Source organism: Pholcus phalangioides, unplaced genomic scaffold (assembly GCF_987345545.1).
Source record: "Pholcus phalangioides strain wild (caught in Gottingen) unplaced genomic scaffold, Ppha-v1.0 ptg000022l_1, whole genome shotgun sequence".
Taxonomy (NCBI): domain Eukaryota; kingdom Metazoa; phylum Arthropoda; class Arachnida; order Araneae; family Pholcidae; genus Pholcus; species Pholcus phalangioides.
This window is the reverse complement of record NW_028301615.1, coordinates 6,479,769-6,502,002: the sequence shown is the minus strand read 5'-3', so window position 1 is coordinate 6,502,002 and position 22,234 is coordinate 6,479,769. Positions and strand designations below refer to the sequence as shown.

Here is a 22,234-nt window from a genome sequence, read left to right as displayed (position 1 = left end):
TTTTTTTCAAAAATCACGTACAGATATTTAATTGTGAGGATGTGAAAATGCTGCTTAGTAAAACTAAGCGACAGTCCGAAAAAAATAGAAAATATGTATTAATAATAAAATTATTTTTATTAAAACTAAGTGACAATTGTAGTTGTCTGTTCTTAAAAAGAAATTTTATTGTTAATGGAAATTTTTTGTGTGATGCGAATATCACTTTGACTGCAATCAATGTAAATATGTGTATCTGTTTTGTGAATTATAATTTTTTAATTCACAAATTTAATTTTTTGTTTTGTAATGAAGTCCACTGTAATTATAGTCGAATTTGTAACCCTTTTTATACTACCCTGTTGCAGAAATACATATTGATGGGAAGAAAATTTAAAATTTGTCAAACTGCATCTTTCAATTTTTTATGTAGATTTTTAACATCACTTCTGGGGGGGGGGGGGGGGAATGAGAAATTTTGTTTTTGAAAAAGGGGTGATGGACTGAATAAGTTTGAGAAACACTTTTACAGGATGTCTATCATCGCAGAAAAGTCACAAAAAAACTCACAATTTGAGAGAAGGTCACTGATTTTCTATGATTCTCTGGAGACCTTTTTTCCCCCCTAAAATCTAGATTTTGAGAAGCTGTGTAAGGAATATATTTTTTCACTCACTGTTTATCTTCTTGTTTTTTTTCTTGCTCGGGGAGATGATGTGATGGGTGAGCAGCAGCCGAAAGCGGAAAGACGCTTTAAACAGGAAATCTTAATGAGAATAACTTGGAGTAGAGCCACGAAAATAAGTCGTACCTAGTGGGGAACTTTATAAATGGGAATGTTATGAACAGGATTGATTGTAGTCACTATCGTTCAGAAACACCATTATGGGTGTCTGGCTCTAATTCCAATAATTATTTAAATTCCAGAGAATGGCTAGATGTAAATTTTATTCATTTGAAGAAAGACGCTGTACGTTAAATATATAATAACGAATATACAAACACAAGTAATAACTTGGCTTTACAAGAATTGAAAGTCTTCTCCCTAATAGCAGAAGAGAGAGAAGAAAAAGGCACACATTTGAGAACAGTGTGATGATGCGTATACAATAATAGTATTGCTACAGAGTAATAAACATTTCAGCATTACAAAATTGTTCAACTAGACCAAGTAATATCTCACCTGGGAAAACCCTTCATTAGAAAATAATAAAACAAATGCTACATTAGTAATGACGGGACATCAGCTGCCCGACCTTGGTCTTGTTTTTTTTCAAATGACCAAAGCATCAAGCAGACTTTCAGCTCATGACGGTACTCCAGTGAGACTTCAGGATGGTTTCCTGTAGTTGAGCAGTCCCTCGGGTCTAAACATGCGATTGCTTCTCATTTAACTTAAAAAAAATTAGAGATAGAGAAGCATCCCATTCTGATCAGTTACAGTCCCTTTTAGCATTCCTAAAAATGCTCTAAGGAAAGAAAATAACTAACTCGGAGTGGAGCGCTTGCTCAGACCGTGAGAGGCTTGTGGTTTGATTCCACACAGAAGAATGAATTTTCTTTCAGAACTTTGTCATTTGCATAGACAGAGTCAAACCGGCTTACATCTGTGATGATGACCTGCCTTTCACTACCCACAAGCCTTCCAATGATCAGCAAGCAACAACAACTTCAAAAGATCAACAGACCTCCAGTGACGAGGACCAACCTTTGATGACCACCCGCTTGGGTAGACAAGTCAGGTTCAGGTTTCCCTGTAAGTAATTCTCTTGCTATCGCTGGCGGGGGACTACCTGTGGGGAATCAGTCAAATCCATCCACGGAGTCAAGGATATACAGTTAATTGGGTTTTGGAACGCACTGATGACGGACATGCTTGTTGTTGTCAGGGAAGATTGTTTTCATATTACTTTGTAGTCCTGCCATATACATTTAAAATTATATACATTTAAAATACATTAAAAGATGTTTTTATAAAAGATGTCATCATTCCTCCTGCCTTGCAAGCACCTATAAGAAAAATCAAGTTTTTTAATTCTTTTAAAATATGAATTATACTGCAATTTTGACTCCTTATTTTTTTAGATTTAGCTTATAAAAATGTGTCACAGAAATTCTAATATTCCCAGTTTAAATAAGCTTAGATGAAACAATGTTCAATTTACCTCGAAGTTCTACATCTTAAAACATAATAACATGTAGTTTGCTTTTTTATTGAAAAACTAAAATCTTTTATAGATCATGTTGAAAATGGTTTTTTTCTAAACTTTACTGAATGAAATCGTTCTGGAAGACAAAAAAATCATTTTACCTAAAATTGTGGTACATTCAAAACAACTGGTTGTTTTATTTGATCATCTAAGGGTATTGGCAAAAAGAACATAAGTAAATACTATAGGGAATGGATACCAGATCCTTTTCTTTTATATTTTAATTCTTTCTACGATGGTAATTTGTTTAAAGGTTGTTTTTAGTTGCTTTAATGCTTTAAAATACATGTGATGTTTTTTCTCTAATGAAGTAATTTTGCTCTTATCTTTCAAGTTGAGAGTTTTTTAAACACACAAATAATGGATAATTAATGTAATAGTATAAAATTAAATTTTCTAGAAAATATAGAGAACAGAGATCCAAAGGCATTGCATGAAGATAAATAAAATTGCAATTGGAATGCAGGATGGAAAAAATGTTGATAACCACTGATCAGGCAACTCACCTTGATATAAAGTGTATGACAGAATATGATATATTATGTAGATCTTAATTGACAGTAAATGTATGTCTTTGCACTCATTATAGGAAAGAAAATCAAAGTCAAACGTCCTGTGGTGTCAATGCTCCCCAAGTTGTGCTCTCCTCTTTATAAATCTGATAAAGTACCCTTCAAAACCACCAGTGACCATTCATCGATAATCAAAGATAATCGCTCATTTCCATCAGAAGAAACAAGTAATGATGAAAATTTTGGTAATGTGATGTCAAGAGACGATACTGTGTAAGGAAAATTATTGAGATTAGTATAATATATTTTTTTAGGGTTATTTGCTGCCCAGCATAGAAACCATTTTCCTACTGAGCTGAGTTTTTTGGGATTTTTTATATTTCTGGGTTTTATTGACACTGTTGGAACTTCAGTTTATGTGCCTTTTTCCTTCTTTAAACATGCTTGAATCTGAAATCATATATCAAAGTGAACTCCCCACACACAGAATAAAGGAAACTTAAATTATTCATTGCAGAATTGTTTCCCTCAAGTCATCCATGAATCTTGTCAAAGATTTCATATGATTGTACTAGATATTTAAAATTCTCAAGAAGTACTATTAATATAAATAACTTGAGAATATTCTCATTATTCTCAACGGAATGTTCTCCAGTTATTTATAATAGTAGTCCTTCCAGAGAATAGTCTTATCCTGATGCTGATTGTAGTCAGAATATAAAACATATTAAAAACATTCATCGATGGTTTTTCATTTATTGGGGTATAATTAGCTAGGAGTACAACAAAGTGCTTACATATCAGGAGAGCAAGTTAAAACTCAACTCGTAAACAAAGTACGCACAAGGAGACGCTTGTGGAGGGTGCAGCATCTACAAGTAATAATATTCACTACAAAAACAACTATACGTATAAGAAGCATGAGGAGGGCACGCCATCTATATGAACTATGGCGCACTACAGTACTCCCCCTCCAGTCGAAGTTGAAACATTTAAGAAAATAAAAAGGGAATAATAATTGTACAAATGAACAATGTTACAATACATATATTATACATAATCATGAATCATATAATTTCGAAAGGTCAATCAGAAATTTTACTCTTCGACCAGACATGGGAAATACAGTGATTTTGAAAGAGTCACTTGAATTATCATTTAATATAAAACATGGTTTAAGGCGATCTATGGATACATTTTTATGATTACTATAAAAATTTTCAACTTAAAATAATTATCAGTTCTTGAAATAACTTCAAATGGTTGTTGTAGAAGTTTGCGTACTTAGTTTTGCCGGACGGAATACTGATAGAGAAGTTAGCAAGTCTTTCAAGACGAAGGGCTTGCACAAATTGTGATGAGAGATTGGTACTAGTCTCACATGGGAGAAATAGTCTTTCAGTCTCTGCAGGAAGTCATATCGAGGTAGGATATTTCTCATCTGAGTGCCATAAGAGTTTCCCAGGAATGCATAGCTGTGCTGTTTACCAACCCAGCGGTTGATACTTGGAGGCCGTCTTTGATGCTGGAATGTAACCCCAACAGGACTGTCAGTAGAACCTTTGTCCAGTGCTCGTTACCTTTGAGGACACACATGAGGGAGGCTTTGATATTGCGGTGGAATCTGTCTGTTGCACTTTGGGTTGTAAGCAGTGGTGCAAGATTTCTCAATGCCAGAGGAGAGCGAAATAGGTAGCTCTCTAACTGATGACCTTGATCTGTTGTCAGCTTTTCAGGTACACCAAACCAACATACCCAGGAAGAAAAAAATATTTCAGCTGTAGTTTCGGTGGTTTGGTTAGACAATTGGCACTGCTTCAGGCCATCGTGCGTATCGCTCAATGCACGTCAAGAGATATGTGTACTAGGGTGATACAAAAAAGGGTGTTTTTTCACTTTTTTTGGAAATTGATACTGCCTTAGTATTCAAAAGATGCCTTTCAAGGTTTTAAGAAGTATACCAAAATCTAGAAAAATATTTTAATATCTTGGTTTCTCACAGACCCATGGGCGGGGCAATGCGCCCCCCCCCCCAGCGTCAAAGGTGGAGTCGACTGATCTAATGTATATATGAACTGACATTATCATCGTTTCCCCTCCCCCCCCCCCGATTTCCAAGTCTATCTGCGCCTATGCACAGACCCTAAAGGTTGAGCAAAAAGACTTTTTCAAGTACACACATGAAAAAAAGAAACACTTGATTTAAAAGTTATTCATTACATGAGGCAAAGCTGAATACACATATATATTTCTCTGGGTTTATGTGTATAAACCCAGAGAAATACAAGTTAAGAGTTCCATAATAACTGACAAACTAATCTGTTTTAATATTAGCTAATAAACTAATATGCAGCATTGCAGCTATCATGGCGGTTGAAGGGAGAATTTTTCAACCACTCTGAATATAGTGATTGATAGAGGAAGATGAAAATAAATCCTTTTTGGGGGGGGGGGGGACAAAACTATAACCATGGTCCAAATTGAAGAAAAACATAGTTTGATGATATAGGTGCCAGGAGAATGCCTCTATTGCTTTCTCTGTTATCAGAATGTTATTGCATTTCACTTTTTTGCAAAATAGTCCCATTTTTTTTTCAAACAATGGAAGAGTACTCCTTGATTTTATTCTGGCTTGAATGAAGCCTTCATGACACTCGGTTGTTGATACAGCAGGAGATGATTCAGTTCTGAGTCGTACGTACCGTTCAACTGCTTGTGTATGACACAGAAAATTCGGTATAGATGAAAAAGCAGGTTCAGATAATTTTTGTGGGTCCATTTCCTTATTTTTTATAATAGGTTGTCCAGTCACTCGCACTTGATCCCATGCAATTAGTTCCTAATAGTGCTTAGCAGAAAAGTTTATTTTCGGAACATGGAATGTAAGGATTTCTGCTTCTGATAATCCTTCATTTCTAATTTTCAGAATTCTCTTGATTCCCAGTTTTTTGTAAATGAGATTCTCATCTGAGAACGAAGTGTCCCTTTTTTCAGGTGAGGCGGACGATATTGACCATTCGAGGAAGTTCACCTCAGGAACCTATAGGAGTCGGAGCACCATTCCGAAGTTGCACCACTTGTAGAACTCGCTGAATCACACCAATCGGCGAGATATGCTGTTGACCATCGGCACTACATTAAAGACCTAGTTGTACATGAGTGCAGGTTGCTGTGTCATTGTAGGGATCACCCAAACCTTTTCAAGGAATCACATTCCATCTGACTAGAACGCACAATAAGTGGCTATTAATGACTAGAAGATTATGTTTGAACCAACTACCCGGACCAGCCGGAGTAGCTTAGAAGATCACGTTTTTACGACATTAGTATTATCACAACTACTACTTAGTAGAGGTTATTCAGCCATCAACTCCACTGAGTAGAGTGAGAAGATCGAACTGCTCGGAAGTTAGGAGATTGAATGCCCAGTTTTTCATGTTTATCCAGCCTATTTATAATAGCCGAAAACAGGTTTGTTCTTGGCGCATTGAGAGAACGAGTTTCCTCTGGCGCATTTGAAAAACTATGACGTCAATCCTGTTGATTTGCAATATCCTAACACAATAGGAATTATTTCGGATATTCTGTATATTTCTGGTTGGCAATAGTTTGATAACCGTGAACGAAGCCGGCCCGACTTTTATCCATGATATCGGCAAGGCTATTGAATGTTAGACCAAGACAATGGATTGTACCTAATCAGTGGAAGTCAGCGGCCCTCTCTTAACTAAACAAGGTAATTGAAAACAAATATTTCTTTGTTTATAGTCTGGGTCCTCGCCTGGGGAAGGACCTAGTGTTAGCTAGTTAACTAGGTGGGAGAATTATTTTGACATTGGTATCGGAACACATAATGGGAGACCCAAAGGGGTGACACGTTACAGCGTGACCGAAATTTTTATTCATCCTTTTCCGAAAGTCCGGGTATTTGACACGTTATAGCAATTCAATGCCATCTCTGCATAGTAGTTCTTCTTCCAGAGAAAATGCTCTAAAATATTCTTCGTCAAGAGGATAGGGGTAAACTGAAGTTTGTAACCCACTAGAACTACAGAGTTGTAATTTTTACCCCACTTGGAAATTGTTTTTTATCCAGATTTTACATACACCATGAATGCATTTTTTAAGAAATAAAATTATTTATTATCAAACATACAGGGTGTTTCAAAAAATAGATGGGCTAATTTGTAAAAGGCAATAGAACGTATTCAAATGATATGCATCTTTACATGCATATAACAGTTATTTTGACATCACTATATAAATATATGAGAAATGATAAAATTGTTTGCCAATTGCGACAGCACCTTACATTTTTTCTGCTAGTGAATTGAGTATTAGCTTCAACGTTAAACCATTCCCTTATACATACAAAAGGTCTGGCAGTCATAGTAACCCTTCATTGTTTTGCCTTATGAAGGTGGTGTCACTTGATTGTCGTATATCAACTTACATTCCAAAATTTTTCCCAATTTAACATATGTAACAATATAACATTGTAATACACAATGTAAATTTCAAAAAATATGAACATGAACTTTTTTCAGGGTTGCGCCCTCGTTTCCCTAAAAAACCCTCACATGACAATATTTCAGGCAACCCTAGTTCTTATGGCACTTTGTTGAATCTAAAAATATATCAACATTTACAGCAGTATCATGAATTATTGAAATATCGGTCAAAAAGAATACTGGTAGATATCTGGTAGAATAGGAAATTTACCTAATATTAAAATTTAAATATTAAATATGGATGCACAGACATGGGTGAGAAGCATTAGGAGATTATGCATACTGTTGCTTATAAAATTCCTTCATGTATTTTGGTTGCATGCTAGGTTGACATTAGTGCTCTACACTTTTCTCCTTAAAATATCTCTATGAAGTAAAAAGTTTAAAAATTAAAGTGAAATCTCTGGTCAATGTAGAATTATACTTACCTGGTCTAATATAATTATTTCTCATTTGAAAAATAGCTCCCATAAATGAGTTATTTTTATTTAAGTCTTTATTTCTTGCTTGCTTTCATTGTGGATTTCTTTATTTAGTATGCATTAACCATCTTTTTTTTTTTTCAGCAATAGAATTCTGAATAGTAAAAAGGATGAGAAAAAGGATTTTTCTCAGGATACATATTCTGATAATGTTCCTGAGGTATGATTTTTTTTGTGTTATAAGTATTTTATTCAGACTTCATTCAATAAAATAATCATATGAGAGATACTTTTTGAAGGTTGATCAGTTATCAGGGAAAATCTACCATCACAGATTTTTTTGATTCCCCAAAGACATTTTTTCCAATTTTTCCCTTTAAAATTTAGACTTTGGAGAAGCTGTGGCATTTAATATTTTTTTCTTCTCTCTCAGGTTTTTTGCCCTGGAGGGAGGGATGGATGGGTGAGTAGCAGGGTTGTTTTCAAAAACCCAACCCTGTCACTGTTTATCATGTCAAAACTGTTAGAAACTGGTTTAAACCATGAAAAACCTAAATGAATGTTTTTGAATAATATTTTGAACACAATACATGATGAGAAACTCGGGGGCCCATGTTTACAGGTTTCATTTTGGGGGCCCTGGATGAATCTCATTCTTTTCTGTTGTAGAATTTGCAACAGTGGAAGTAAAGTATGCGAATTGGTGTCCTGGGTAATTGGTTGGGGCCCTGGATTTTATTCTTTGGTAAAACGAATACAAATGAAAATTTTTCATGGCACTCGCAGCGGGGGATGACTGACAAGCTTCCAAGTCGGGGGCCCCCATGTTTACAGGTTTCATTTTGGGGCACTGGATGAATCTGATTTTTTTTGTTTAACATTGTAGAATTTGCAACAGTGGAAGATTGAGATAAATCCAGTCTGGATTCCTCACTAAAAATCTGCGTATTGTGTCCCCGCTACTGGATTTTATTCATTGTAAAATTTATAAAAAATGAAAAATTTTCGTATCCCCTCACGGGGGTGGGGGCCAACAAGCTTCCAGGTCAGCTCTCCATGGAAATGTTGATAGGTTCTAATTCGGGGCCCCTGGATGTATCTCATTGATTTTTGTTGTTTAACATTGTAAAATTTCCAACACATCGGTAGCCCAAGATATATCCAGTGTGGGGCCCCACTAAAATTCAGCGAATTGAATCTGGGGACCCCCATGGGGGAAGTTTTCTGGGGGTACTTGATGAATCTCATTTGTTTCTTATTGCTTTATTATTATTTTAATTAAAATTCGCTACTTCAGTAAGCTGGTGCTTTCACACGTCCCTTTCCATAGCAAGCTGATGAAGTGGGACGAAATAAACAAGATATGTTGTGAAAGGAAGTGGGGGGCAGACCCCCCTAGTACCATATAATAGTCAAACTTAGTCATTCTTACTATTGTGCTTAGAATACGTTATAGGAGTTCCTTAAACATATCGTACGGCCCAACAATTTATTATTTTGATAGCTAGATACATTCTCATGTTACGCACAATAAAGGTATTGTTTCAAGTATCAGTGATTATCTAGATAATTTAATAATAACAAAAATAAACATTTAATTTTTGGCATAAAAGAACTTTTAAACACCTTTATGTTATGAAAAGAGTGATGCAGATGGTTTATATCAATACACATATATAGTATAGCAGTTAAAGAAATTTTGGAAGGTTGAGAATCTCATCTTGAATTGAAGAATATCGAATCATTCCATAGTTTTTTCCTTCAGTGGTTATACTATGCTCTATTCAGATTGAAAGAAAAAATACACATATCTTGTCCAAAATAATTCTATAGGTGGCAGAATATTTTAGTCATTAAGTATTTATTATTTGTATAACATAGTCACTTTTTAAACATTACATGTAACCATAGCTGCCAAGTCTCCCGAATTTTAGTTTCATCTCTCAACCTCCGAAAAGTTCTGAAATCTCCCAAATTTTTACGAAAATCACTATCACTATAAAAAATTCCTCTAATTGTCCCTAAAAATTCCCTACTTCATTTAAAAAGAATCCCTGCTTCTGAAAACATTTCTTAAGGAATTTCTTCTGGGGCAAAAAGTCTTTTGCCTCTGTTTTTCTCTCCCTTTTGAAATAATGTCACACATCGTAAATAGGGGAATAGCGGGAAATTCTTAAATTCCTTTTTTAAGGAAGTTTTACAAACCCTCTGATGGTAACAAGAAAAGTTGTTTGTCTTATCATGCAGGGATATAGCTTAGCAGCCAATAGTCCTGGATAATAATTAAAGATTATAGTGAGGCGCATGTGGTCAAAACTTCCTCTTTTGTTTAAGTTATGTACGTGCGACAACAAAACATGAATACTGATAACCAAAAAAATATTTAATCAATTTTAAAGATACTTATTCCGATGAATTTCCTTTCATCAAACGTTCCAGAAAAAGGCTGACTTTTTCTTTTTGTACAAGTTGTGTTAAGGACGTAAACATCGGTCATGGTGGAAAGAATGACATTATCACCCATGCAATCAACATGTGTATTTTCAACAGGAATTTTAAAATTGAAAAGCAGTATTTGAGGTTTTCAATTTGACAGTTTAAGCCGTCAAAAACTACCATGCATCAAAAACCTGCCAACCCTGGTGAGTAGCAACAGAAAAGAAAAATGTGAATGTGTAGTCACCCTACGTTGGGGCAGACATTATATGGGTGAGGCAAAAAAGCTATTTAGCCTGGATGAATAAAGAACTTTTTTTTTTTCGCTTGTTCAACATCTGTAACATAAAGCAGTGTTCTCTGGATCACGTGATAATTCCTAGGAGGGGGAATTGCTTGTAATGAACAACAGCAGTAGGGAGTCCTCTTGGGAACAATATTGGTTTTCTCTAGAAAGGACATGACCTTCCCCCCTACATCATGGAGCCAGGGCCTGTAGGCTGTTGGATCTTTGGTGGGTCCACAAGTCAGTTTTCATTGGAGGGGGCTCCATTTTCAGTGAAGGGGGCTCTGTAGCAAATTTATAATATTGCATTAAAAACAAATAATGGTGTTTGTCTGGAGCCTCTGGGCTAGAGCCCAATCAGCTCCCTACTGTGCTTCCCTCCTAATTGAAAAATTGGCCAGACTGCTTGCACCCTTACAATATGGTTTCGGCTCTCATATATAAGAAATGTTTCTTCTAATTTGTTTATTTTACCTGCACCAATACTTTTGCCCACGTGTGGTAATGCAATCAGTAAAGAATTGGGCTCATTCGTGCACATTCTGTTACCCATTTATTTTCCATTAATCGTGTGTATGGCCAGGCTTCCAATCGAGAAAAAGAAATCAACTATACCACGGCATGCACTTTCTATTTAGATGCCGTTTTCTTCTCTGATGCACCTGCCTGGCGATGCACAGCGATTCCGATGGCAAACTTCTACAGTCGGCACCGATCGTTGAACCAACTGAACAAACTACTCTATCAATTACACCTTGCTCCATTCAGGTCTTTTACACTGTTTTGAGCTCACTTGCTATGCATTACAGCACAACACAGCTGCTGTACACGTGGCTTAATATAGATCAATAGTGTGTTTGGTAGTTTTGAATTCGCAGGACACATTTTCAATGGGGCGGGGGGGTTGCTTTGGGAAGTTTTGTCATAAGTGCCGAAGAAACTCAGATAAGACAAAAATATTGATGAGGAGTGGGATCTAGGGTTACTAGATGTCCGTATATACGACCCGCAAAGGCGTATGCAGGAATAGATTGCATTGAATATTCATGATCTACTGAGGGCTTGGCAGTCTCGCCAAGCCAGTTGAAGCCATGGGTGGGGAATACAGAGAGAGGGCAATAAAGATTGCCGCTTCCTCCCACCCTCATTAAAATATTATTAGCTTAGGCAGAAGAGTAGAAAATGGATACTAGTCCCCCCACCTTGTTAGGAAAACAACCTGTATCCACTTGTGCTCTTGCGCGGGAGGGGAGGAGGCTTGAGTTTTTAAAGGTATAGTTTCTATAGTACGTCATATTTAAATCAACTTTAAATTTAAAAGATTTTAAAAATTAATTTTTTTTTTTTTTTCATTTTTGTAAATTCACTTGTATTCCCTCTTTCATTTACCTATTTTATCCCATTGTCCTATTTAGAGGACAGCTAAAAAGTTTCATGTGTAAATCAGTATTTTTTTGTTGCGAATATTTTTTTTTAGTTGGAACATGGGTATGTATAAGCTTCTGCCAGCATGAGTTATGTGTCTGATTCCCCCCTCCTCCATCTAGAAACTGTTTATTCCTGGCGTTGGCTGCACTTTTTTTGTATCTTCTCATTGCGGTTGTAGAATTCCTTCTCAGTTTACTTTAGACACGTTTCTGACCATTTTTTATGTGAGAGTACTCTTTCTTTATCATCCTGATAGTTAATTGAAGCTTTATTGTTATTAGGTAAGTTGTAGCACATTATTTGTAACTGTCCTCTAAATAGGACAGTGGAACGATGAGCATCATAGGCAGAGGAACTTGGAAATCTGGGGGGGGGGGCAAGGTCATTATTGCTGGGTATATTATATATGCTTGGTTTATATTCATATAAACATAGCCGCTGTGGTGGTTGAGTGGTCATACTGAAGAGCTCGCATCGCGGGGACCTGGGTTTGAGCCCCACCGTCACCACAGTGGTGGTCGGAACGCCTGTTCAAATTGTAAAACTCTCCCCAGATCTTGGAAAAAGCACAGAATCTAAAAAAACTGGACCTAATATCCGCAGTTTTGTCATCTAGCGGCTATGTGGTAAGCATTGTTTCGTATCGCGAAAATCACAAGTCGGTACTCAGAATCGACTTTTGGAGGGGGCAAAAAAGAATCTAATTTTTCACAGAAAAGTTCGGATTACTACCACTCAAAAACTTCTTTTAAATTAACAGATAGTGTAAAAAAAGCCAAGCTATATGGATATTTTATTCCAATATTTTTATTCTCTACAAAAATATTTTTAATTTTTGATCTGGGGGGGGGGGAAAGAGGGCGTTTATAAACCCTCCCCAATTTTGGTTTTAGTGAAAATCCGGGTTTGGAACCCACAATTGTGCAATGGTAATCGGCTTAAACAGTGCTTTTCTAAGGTTTTCAATTTTGAGTTGGCTGAAAAGTTTCTCTGAAAAGAACTTCTGGTTGCCAGGGTGATCACACAGACCTGCAACACAAATATGTATACATTAAACTTCATGCATGCATTACCAATTTGGAGGGTAGATGCAGGGCCGCAATGAAGGAAGGGGAGGGATAGGTGGGTCTAATGTCCCGGGTTCTGGACTAGAGGAGGGGCATCAAATTCACCCTTTATAACTGCTTCTACATTACATGAGTATGCCAAAATGTGTGCTTGCCCCATTTGAGAAGTTGTCATCCAGGGCAAGCCGGCATCCCTTGTAATTGCAGAAGAAGCAGTTACAGGGTGAATTTGGCACCCCCTTTTGGTTCAATGCCCAGGGCAGCAGCCCCACCTGCTCACTCCTAGTTGCAATGCTAGATAGAGGGCATCACCTACTGAACACAAAACATGCCTAATGCTGGGCATACACACACACACAAGCACACTGTTAAGTTTCTCCAACACAAATCTGACATAGCTCCCATATTCAGGTGTGAAAATATGTGGCAGTTAAATGGTGACAGATGAGAGTGGTGAACCGTCAGGAGGAGAAAATCATTTTACCAGGGAAACTAAAGTATAAATAGGAAATCAGAAGATAAGTGTCTGAGATGATCCTTGTATGAGAGAGAGAGAATCCTAATTTGCTTTAAATTTGATCAAAAGATATTGAAAGTGCTAAGACTTTAACTAAATGTAAAATCAATCAGAAGGGAATTCATAGATTGATTTATTAGTAAATATATAAATGTGCTCCTCCAACTGTTAATTTCAGTGGATCCTGCTTATAACTTTTCTCAAAGAACCGTCATATAAAACGTAACTAGGAAAACACTTTAAATAGGAAATCTTAATGAGAATTACTTTATTTTGAGTGAGAGCCCTGCGAATCAGAAAAGGTCACAGAAAAGTCACAGAAAATTCCCCAAAAAGTCACAGAATTTTGCTTTTGATATTTGGTAGACACCCTGCAGCAGAATAAAATTAGATACGGTTGATGTCTAAATGATGTTTTAAAGCGATGTATTCATCAAAATTCAGTGCCAAATATAGGTCATTTGGATATTGAAGTAAAAAATATTTACATTACTCGAACATAAATTGTATGAACACATGTGAATAAAAACAAATATATATGAAATGTAAAATGTGTGGTATTCTTAAGTCAGTAAAAAAACTGATTAAAAGAAAAATCAGAGAATGGAAATATAATCATACAGCAACTGAAATGGCTGTGGGAACAAATGTTAAATAAAATGGAAAAATTTTGCATATAAAAACAGAGTATCAACATCTGTCATGTCACGTTCAGTTTGTACATTATTGTCTATGTTTTGTGTAAACCAGGCATCAGGGTCGTAACTAGGAATTTTGTGGGAGAAAGAGCAACATGATTTTGCCACTCCTACCACTGTAGAATTTGATGATTTTATAACTGTCTTTTTTCAAACCTAAAATTTGCCAAAAATTTGCTGCTGAGGCAGTTTCCCCTTTGCCTCTCTAATTAATGCGACCCTTCTCAGCCTTGCTATCATGGAATGCATAACAGTTTTGTAAGTCTTGTATGTCATCTGGATGTTCAACCCTTACACTGATTTTTCCCATTGGAAAGCCTTTTCTGCAAATTTTTTCAGACAGTCGTCGTTGGTCCCGTTCTTGCATGATCTTTTTCCGGCCGCAGCGATATCTTAGATTTAATTTTTTACCGGATTCCCGATATTCACAGTACACTCGTGAAATGGTCGTACGTGAAAATCCAAATTTCATCGCTACCTCGGAGATGCTATGTCCCATCTCTCGTGCGTCGACTATAACACCACGTTCAAACTCACTTAAATCTCGATAACCTGCCATTGTAGCAGCAGTAACCGATCTAACAGCTATGCTATGCCGTACTCTGATTGGTTCCATATCTCTTTATTTGCATACGCATGTCTGTACCAGTTTTTTTTGGCTCTTCAGTTTATATATATGTGTGTGTGTATGCATTGAAATCATGTTCTGCGGACAGTTTCAAAGGATTAAAATTATTGATTTCATATCAAATGTTTTTATTTTCTAAATTCACTCATGTTCCCCCCTTTCATTAAGACCAGGGTTGGGTTTTTGACATCAAAAACCACTTTTTGGAACCTGGCATGTCGAAAACTGTCAAAACCTAAATGAATGCTTTTGGATAATATTTTGAATCTAATAGGTTGATAACATAAGAAACCTTTTTTTTTGCACATTACATTTTATTTTTAAACATTAATTTATATAATAATTGCAATAATATTTATTATAATTTGCATCTTTGAATTTTTTTACATCCAAAGAGTAAAGAACAGATAATACGTAATTTTATGGTCCATTTTATCTAAACTACAGATTACCGGTGTTCAATTTACTAAGCGAAATAGAGTTGTTTATTCAAAATATGTGTAATAGGAGATCACAGGGTTAGGTTTTTGACCTCAGTCAAACATATTGTCAATGTTGTTATTCTTACTTTTGCATTTTTTACAAGCCAGCACTGCCGAATTAAAGGACATTTTAGGCCAACAATGTAGTATTTTTCATTGCCATTTATATTCTAATGTTATGCACAATGAGGGTATCGTTTTAAGTATCAGTGATTATCTAGAAAATTTAATATTAGAAATCAAGATTACATGTACGGGGTAAAAAAACTTTTAAAAAGGGTACAGCATGCGATTTATATAAGTATTCATATTATACTGTATGCAGGGCTCCCACTCATCCTACTTTTCCTACTTTTTGGTAAAATGTCCTACTTCCTTGATTTTGTCCTACTTTTCTACCAAATCTTATCAACCAAATAATTGGTTTTTAATTGAGCAGTAAATCATCTATCAGAGATGCCATTGACGCGCTATAATGCGTCAAATACCCAAAATTTCGGGAAAGGACGCATAAAAATTTGGTTCACGTGTCCTTTCCTAGTTCCAAGATGAAAAAACCTCCAACTTTTTTCCTTTTCACAGTCTTATCACGATCGCATGTGACCTTGAAAAAAGTTTTACTACTTCGTATACTGTACTGTATTGATATACACGCGGGTTGTTTAAGATATTTAGTTTACCTTAATGAGGGCCGTGTACAGAATTTTCAAAGAGAATTTCAGAGTTTTTAGTCCTTTACGGATTTTCACCCCTCTGGTTACATATCAGAAATTACGGTACTTTCGTGGCTATCTGCCAGCATTCAAAGACAGCTGTCTATACTTTGCCTTGTTCTTACAAGACTGTGAATGCACATTTTTGAAAAATTTTAAATGATTTATAACACCCGTTTAAAAAGTGTGAAACATTTTCCAAAATCGTTAAAAAAAAATTAATTTGTTAAAACTCTAACTTGAATATTCGGTTTTGCCATCTAGCTGCTATGTGGTAGTCACTGTTTCGCATCGCGAAAATTACTGGTGTGTACACAGAACCGGCTTTAGGAGGGGCAGAAGGATTTCTTCCACAGAAATTGTGGATCATTAATGCTCAAAAAGAATTTTAAATTAACATAGTATAAAAGATGATTTGCCTTTGATGAAAATCTGTGTTTGGAACCCGCGATTGCATAGTGGTAATCTGCTAAAAATACGATTTTTTAAGCTTTTCCAATTTTGAGGTGGCTATTCCTTTGAAGAAAGCTCTGATTGCCTCGAGAAAATCACACAGACCTACAACACGAATATTTATACATTACATTTGAAATCAATGAGGAACCAATTTGGAAGATAGATTCACGGCCGTAACTAGGGTGGGGGAAAGCAGGCGGGTCTAGTTCGTTTTCCCCCATGGGCTCTGGACTAGAGGGGGATGCAGAATTCCCCCTTTATAATTGCTGCTTCTACATTACACGAAATGCCAAAATGTGTGCTTGCCACATTTGAGAAAGTATCTAGGTGCAGCCCTAGATAGATGGCACCATTTACTGAACACAAAACACACTTGAGTTTCACCAACACAAATCTGACATAGCTCCCATATTCAGGTGTGAAAACATGTGGCAGTTAAATGGCGACAGATCAGAGTGGTGGACCAACAGGAAGGGAAAATAAAATCAATTCTACCAGGAAATCGCTTCGCAAGGATTGGTATGAAATCCTTGCTCGTATGAATAATGAGAGAAGGTAATGAGAAAATATAATGTATGAGAATCGGAAGATAAGTGTCTGAGCGAGTGTGTACTGAGAGAGAGAGAGAGAAAATATCTCATTTTATTTTTAAATTTAAATCAGAAGATATTATTGAAAGAGCTACAATTTGTTTAAAGAAATGAAAAGTCAATCAGAAGGGAATTTATATAGATTGATTTATTAGTAAATATATAAATTTGTGCCTCCAACTGTTAATTGAAGTGGATCCTGTTTATAACGCTTTTCAAAAAACTGTCATGCAAAAACCTAAGCAGGAAAACACTTCAAATGGGAAATCTGAATAAGAATTACTTAAATTTAGGACCATGAAAATCAGTTGTATACCAAGTGGAAAAATGTTCTAAATGGGAATGTTATAAGTGGGATCAACTGTATATTTGGTTTAGATTTTGTTATATGTGCTACATTCCATATGTTAAATTCTCATTAATGGGCTTCTTTGCAAGCTTTTCCTACTAGTAGACAATGAAAGTAAATGAACTTTTGTATAGAATATGTTTTTAGAAATGAATCATTTGATTCAGAGATACCTCCTTCTCCTACCCAGAACATGACCCACTGCTCTGTCTCAACGAAGAGATATAAGCAGGTGATGAAAGACCTAGGGCATGCTGGAAAAAAAAATTCATATAGATATCAGTGAATTATAGGGAGGGATCTACCTTTTTCAAGATAATTTTTTTCGAGAGGGGCCCACTTTCACTCAGAAGAGACCCAGATTTTTTGAATACCCTGGGACCCAGATAAATTAAAGTACAGTGGCATCTCTGATCTATATATTGCCACATATTACAAATGTTGTTAAAGCAGAAATTGTATCATTTTCAAAGTTATTTGTAGGGTGTATGTGGATCATTTGGTTTATTAATTTTTCATTTGCTTAGTTCGACGGTTCAACAAGTAGAGTAGTCATTAAAAATTCCTATGTGGATGGAATGAATAGTTTTGTATTTACTACTTCATGGTGTTGAACTGTAACATTTGTCATCCAAAATTATGGTGTACATTTTGTGTATAGGTAAAGCGACAGTTTGCATTACAAAGCAGTTGGATACATAGGCCTATTCTAGGTTTGGTAATTCTGATGCTACCCACAATAGCATTCAATTGTCTTCAGTATTTTTATAGGCATGACCAGTATTTAGAAAGAGCAGATCTTTTTGCGGATTTTCTAGCAAAGAGCTAGAAATGAAAGTGCTTAATTTGTCAAAGCTGGAGTATGAAGGAATTAAAAAAAAAATATATATATATGTATATACGGGGTGATTATAAAAAAACTATCCTGACATATGGGCCCCTAACTATCATACCATTCACAGAAACTGAATGAAATTTTGGCATAAGGTATTTTGAGATATGCGCTCAAGAATGATATGGAAAACAACAGTGTCACTCTAACAGTTACGGTTACAGTGAGAAAATTTTGAAAATATCAAATGGCAACACCAAGTTTTTTGTATTGGAATGCGATCTCCATACTGAAAAACACTAAATAGCGTTGGAATGGCACCTGTAGCACGAAAATCCCCGGAGCTAGTCAAGGAAAAAGTAAAAAGGACTTTGCAGTGCACCAGAGCATTAATGTTCGTTTCATTCGTCACACCGTTTCTTCGGCTGAGATCCCAGCCTGATTAGTCCTCCACAAGGCCATGTGGAAAATTTGTGAAACACAATAAAATGCTTTATTTTATGCTGCTTCTCTGTCCTTATTGGTTGTCCTCACTTTTAGCCTATCTATCGCCTGTGATTTTCATGCTACAGTTGTCGTTTGAACGCTATTTACGGTTTTTCACAATGGAGATCACATTCCAATACAAAAAACTTGGTGTTGCCATTTGATATTTTCAAAATTTTCTCACTGTAACTGTAACTGTTAGAGTGACACTGTTGTTTTCCATATCATTCTTGAGCGCATACATCAAAATACCTTATGCCAAAATTTCATTCAGTTTCTGTGAATGGTATGATAGTTAAGGGCCCATATGTCGGGATAGTTTTTTTATAATCACCTTGTATATTGTAAAGTGCGACAGAGAAAAAGAATTTTCTTTAGTTGTAGTACACTGTTTTGGCCAAAAATTGTTTATTACTAAGTCATTTGCCATTTTGCTTTGGCTCAAGGGAATTTTGCAGGATACTGAAATAGCTCCATAAAAAAAATAATTTAAAAACTTATAAAAAAATCCCTAAAAAGATTTTTTTATGCTATGATGTTGGGGAAGGGGGGGGGTGTACCCTCCTTCACCCTACTTTTTAGTCCTGCTTTTTCCTACTTTTTCTAATTCTTTGAGTGGGAGCCCTGAGTATGCATACGTAAGCAGTTGAAGAAATTCGGGAGGTCTAGAATCATCTTGAATTGAAGGATATGAAATAGTTTCATAGTTTTTCCTTCAGCGTTTATGCTATGCTCTATTCAAATTGCATATTTTAAATGGAGAAAAACACATATATTGTCATAAATAATTCTGTGGAGAGCAGAAAATTATTTTAGTCATATTAGGTGTTTATTCTTTGTACATATAACATAGTGAATTTAAACATTACATGCAGTCAATGTGTGTATTTTCAACAGGAACTTTCATACTGATAAGCAATATTTAAGGTTTTTGACGTGACAGTTTAAACCACGGTCGAAACCATCAAAAACTGCAATGTGTCAAAAACCTGCCAACCCTGATTAATACCTCACCAATTTTATTAACCTAAACTTTTTAAGTGGTTGCTACTCACAGTTTGATAATCACTGATATAAGAAAACAGTCCAGCATGGTTCATTTTGTCTAATGAGAAAAGGTCACTGGAAAGTTATTTACCAAATTTTGCTTTTGGTATTGAGTAGACTGTTCCACACTTGTGCGGCCGTAATCCTCTTTGACTGCAAAACCTCAGCTGAAGCCCGAATTGAATCCTTTGCTCTAGCAAGGTCATGTTCACCAATGCCAGGATGAGCAGTATAAAATACCAGTTGATAGGGCAGCCTCCCCGTCAGCTTCAACAAAGTCTGTCCCTCTGTAGGTATGGTCTCCAAAACCTTACATCATACTCCACTCCAGGACGAATGGAAGAATGACTTTGGGAGAATGTGAAGAGACCTTTTTGAAAATGAGACCAAGCATTCTATTTGATTTTTTGACCACCGCTGAATGTTCAGGAAACCTAAGCTGCTCGCCAATGAGAATTCCCAAATCGGTGACCCTAGTTGCATCCACGATAGCGACACCATTCAACTTGTAAGAGAACCGTGGGTTGTTCGAACCAAAATGAGCGACCATGCACTTGTCAATGCTAAATGTCATGCTCCATTCATTTGCTCGTGCTTCAATCTTGTCTAAGTTGATCTGGAGCAACTCCCTATTGCCTTGATTTCCGACTATTTCCATTAGTTTCATGTCATCTGCGTATTTTCTAGCAATCCCATCGATACCCTGATCGAGTTTATCGATAAAAAGTGAAAAAGTATGTGGCCAAGGACACTTCCGTTAGGAACTCCACTTGTGACGCCTGTCCAACCAGAGAATTCCCCATTCACCATAACTCGTTGTGACCTATCTCTTAACCACGATTCTATCCAATTCAGCAATTGTTGCCCCCAATCCCAATCTTGTGTAAACGCTTCAAGAGTTTACCATGTTGGACCAGATCGAATGCCTTCTGAAAATCAAGGTAAACATCACCTACATTTTTGCCCTTACACAAAGCCTTAGTCACGTGATCATAGAAGCGAAGGAGGTTAGTCACTCATGACTTCCTCTTCCTGAACCCATGTTGATTATCTGGCAATAAATTAGAAGAACCTTTGGACAATGCGTGCCACGTGTGGTCGCGCATTATCCTGTTGAAATATGGCTGTGGGCAAGCGCTGAAGGTAAGGAAGGACAACTGGCTCCAACACCTCAGAGATGTAGCGCTGGCTTTTTAAAGTACCGGCAATGCGTACTAGAGGAGTGCGAGAGTGTATCCAATACCGCCCCATACTTATAATACCTGGTGCAGGACCAGTGTGGCGGTGCATAACGCAGCTGTTCAGCATCCTCTCTCCACGGTGTCTCCAGACTCTAATCCGACCATCGTGGTGTTGCAGACAGAAGCGTGACTCGTCAGTAAAGACAATTTCATTCCATTGTGCCGTCCACATCCTTCTTTCATCGCACCATTGGCACCGGAGACGTCTGTGGTTCTGCGTCAAGGGTAGACGAAGCAATGGACGTCTTGCGGACAGACCACTCTGCTGTAAACGGCGTCGAATGGTACGCGCAGACACTAGATGATGCGGTACAGACTGAATGTGCTGTGCTATGGTTCGTGATGTGGCTGAGCGATCCGTCACTGCCATATGCACAATACGCCTGTCATCACGTGAAGTGGTGCACTGAGGTGGATGCGATCGAACACGTCGGTCCGTCGTACCCTCCTGCGTCCAACGATCACATATCCGCATTACAGTTGTTTGGTTTCGTCCAACACGACTACCGATTTCCCTGAAAGATAATCCACAATCTCGGTAGGCCACTATCCTTCCTCTGTCGAACTCGGATACTTAATCAAAAGATGATCGCTGTTTTCTACGAGGCATGATTGATCGTTTTTTTGAAAAAACCACAAGAAAAACACAATTGCCGTACTTCAAATCGTCAAAATCTCCAAGCCTTAAATAGCGCTTTGAAGTGGCGCCACAGGCGCGCGTGATGTGCGTCTGCGCTGAAATTCTAATCATTTGCATATCTCACCTCCGCTAATGCATGTTGTAAATTTCATATTATTTGCATGCTTCCTTCAGGGTGCTGCATTTACGGTGGCCAGCAGTGTATATGAACACTCCACCACCTTTCCTATCAGATCTATTTCTCAAAAAAGTATTGTATCCTGAGATGTGTAAGAAAGATTCATCCCCCATCTTTTGCCCAAGATTCTGTAATGGCTATAAGATTCAGGCCCTGAACTGATCTTAGTTTCTTAAAACTTTCTTATTGCCCAAGCTCCTGGTATTAATTAACACACATTTTTATTTTCCCGGTAATTTAGTGTCAATCGAGAAGCCATCCAAGTCGAAGGTGTGTAATTCCCTGCAGTGCTGTTGTGATTATCATTAACTAACCCGCATTTTTGACTATGTGGTCTGGGAGTAAAAAACCTGACCTAAGTCTATTGTAAACCTCCAAACCCCCCCCCCCCTCCTATTTAGATGAAGCCACCTATCTCTCAACCACCAAATTGTTGAGAGTGCCTAGGAAAAAGTATAAACTTTTTGCTAACACTAATGTCCAAAAAAACCCACAAATTTATATCAAAGAAGGGGGGAAAACGCAA

General features: G+C 36.8%; 1 protein-coding gene across 2 annotated transcripts in view; it reads left to right on the top strand.

Moving 5' to 3' along the window:
- Positions 1-22,234, top strand: part of Su(Tpl) (Suppressor of Triplolethal) — a 192,611-nt gene that overhangs the window by 99,546 nt on the left and 70,831 nt on the right. For both annotated transcript variants that reach the window (XM_089249646.1, XM_089249647.1), the window contains 2 exons: positions 2,779-2,974; positions 7,779-7,854. In XM_089249646.1, the coding sequence (XP_089105772.1) occupies positions 2,779-2,974; positions 7,779-7,854 (272 nt within the window). The remainder of the gene's footprint in view (positions 1-2,778; positions 2,975-7,778; positions 7,855-22,234) is intronic.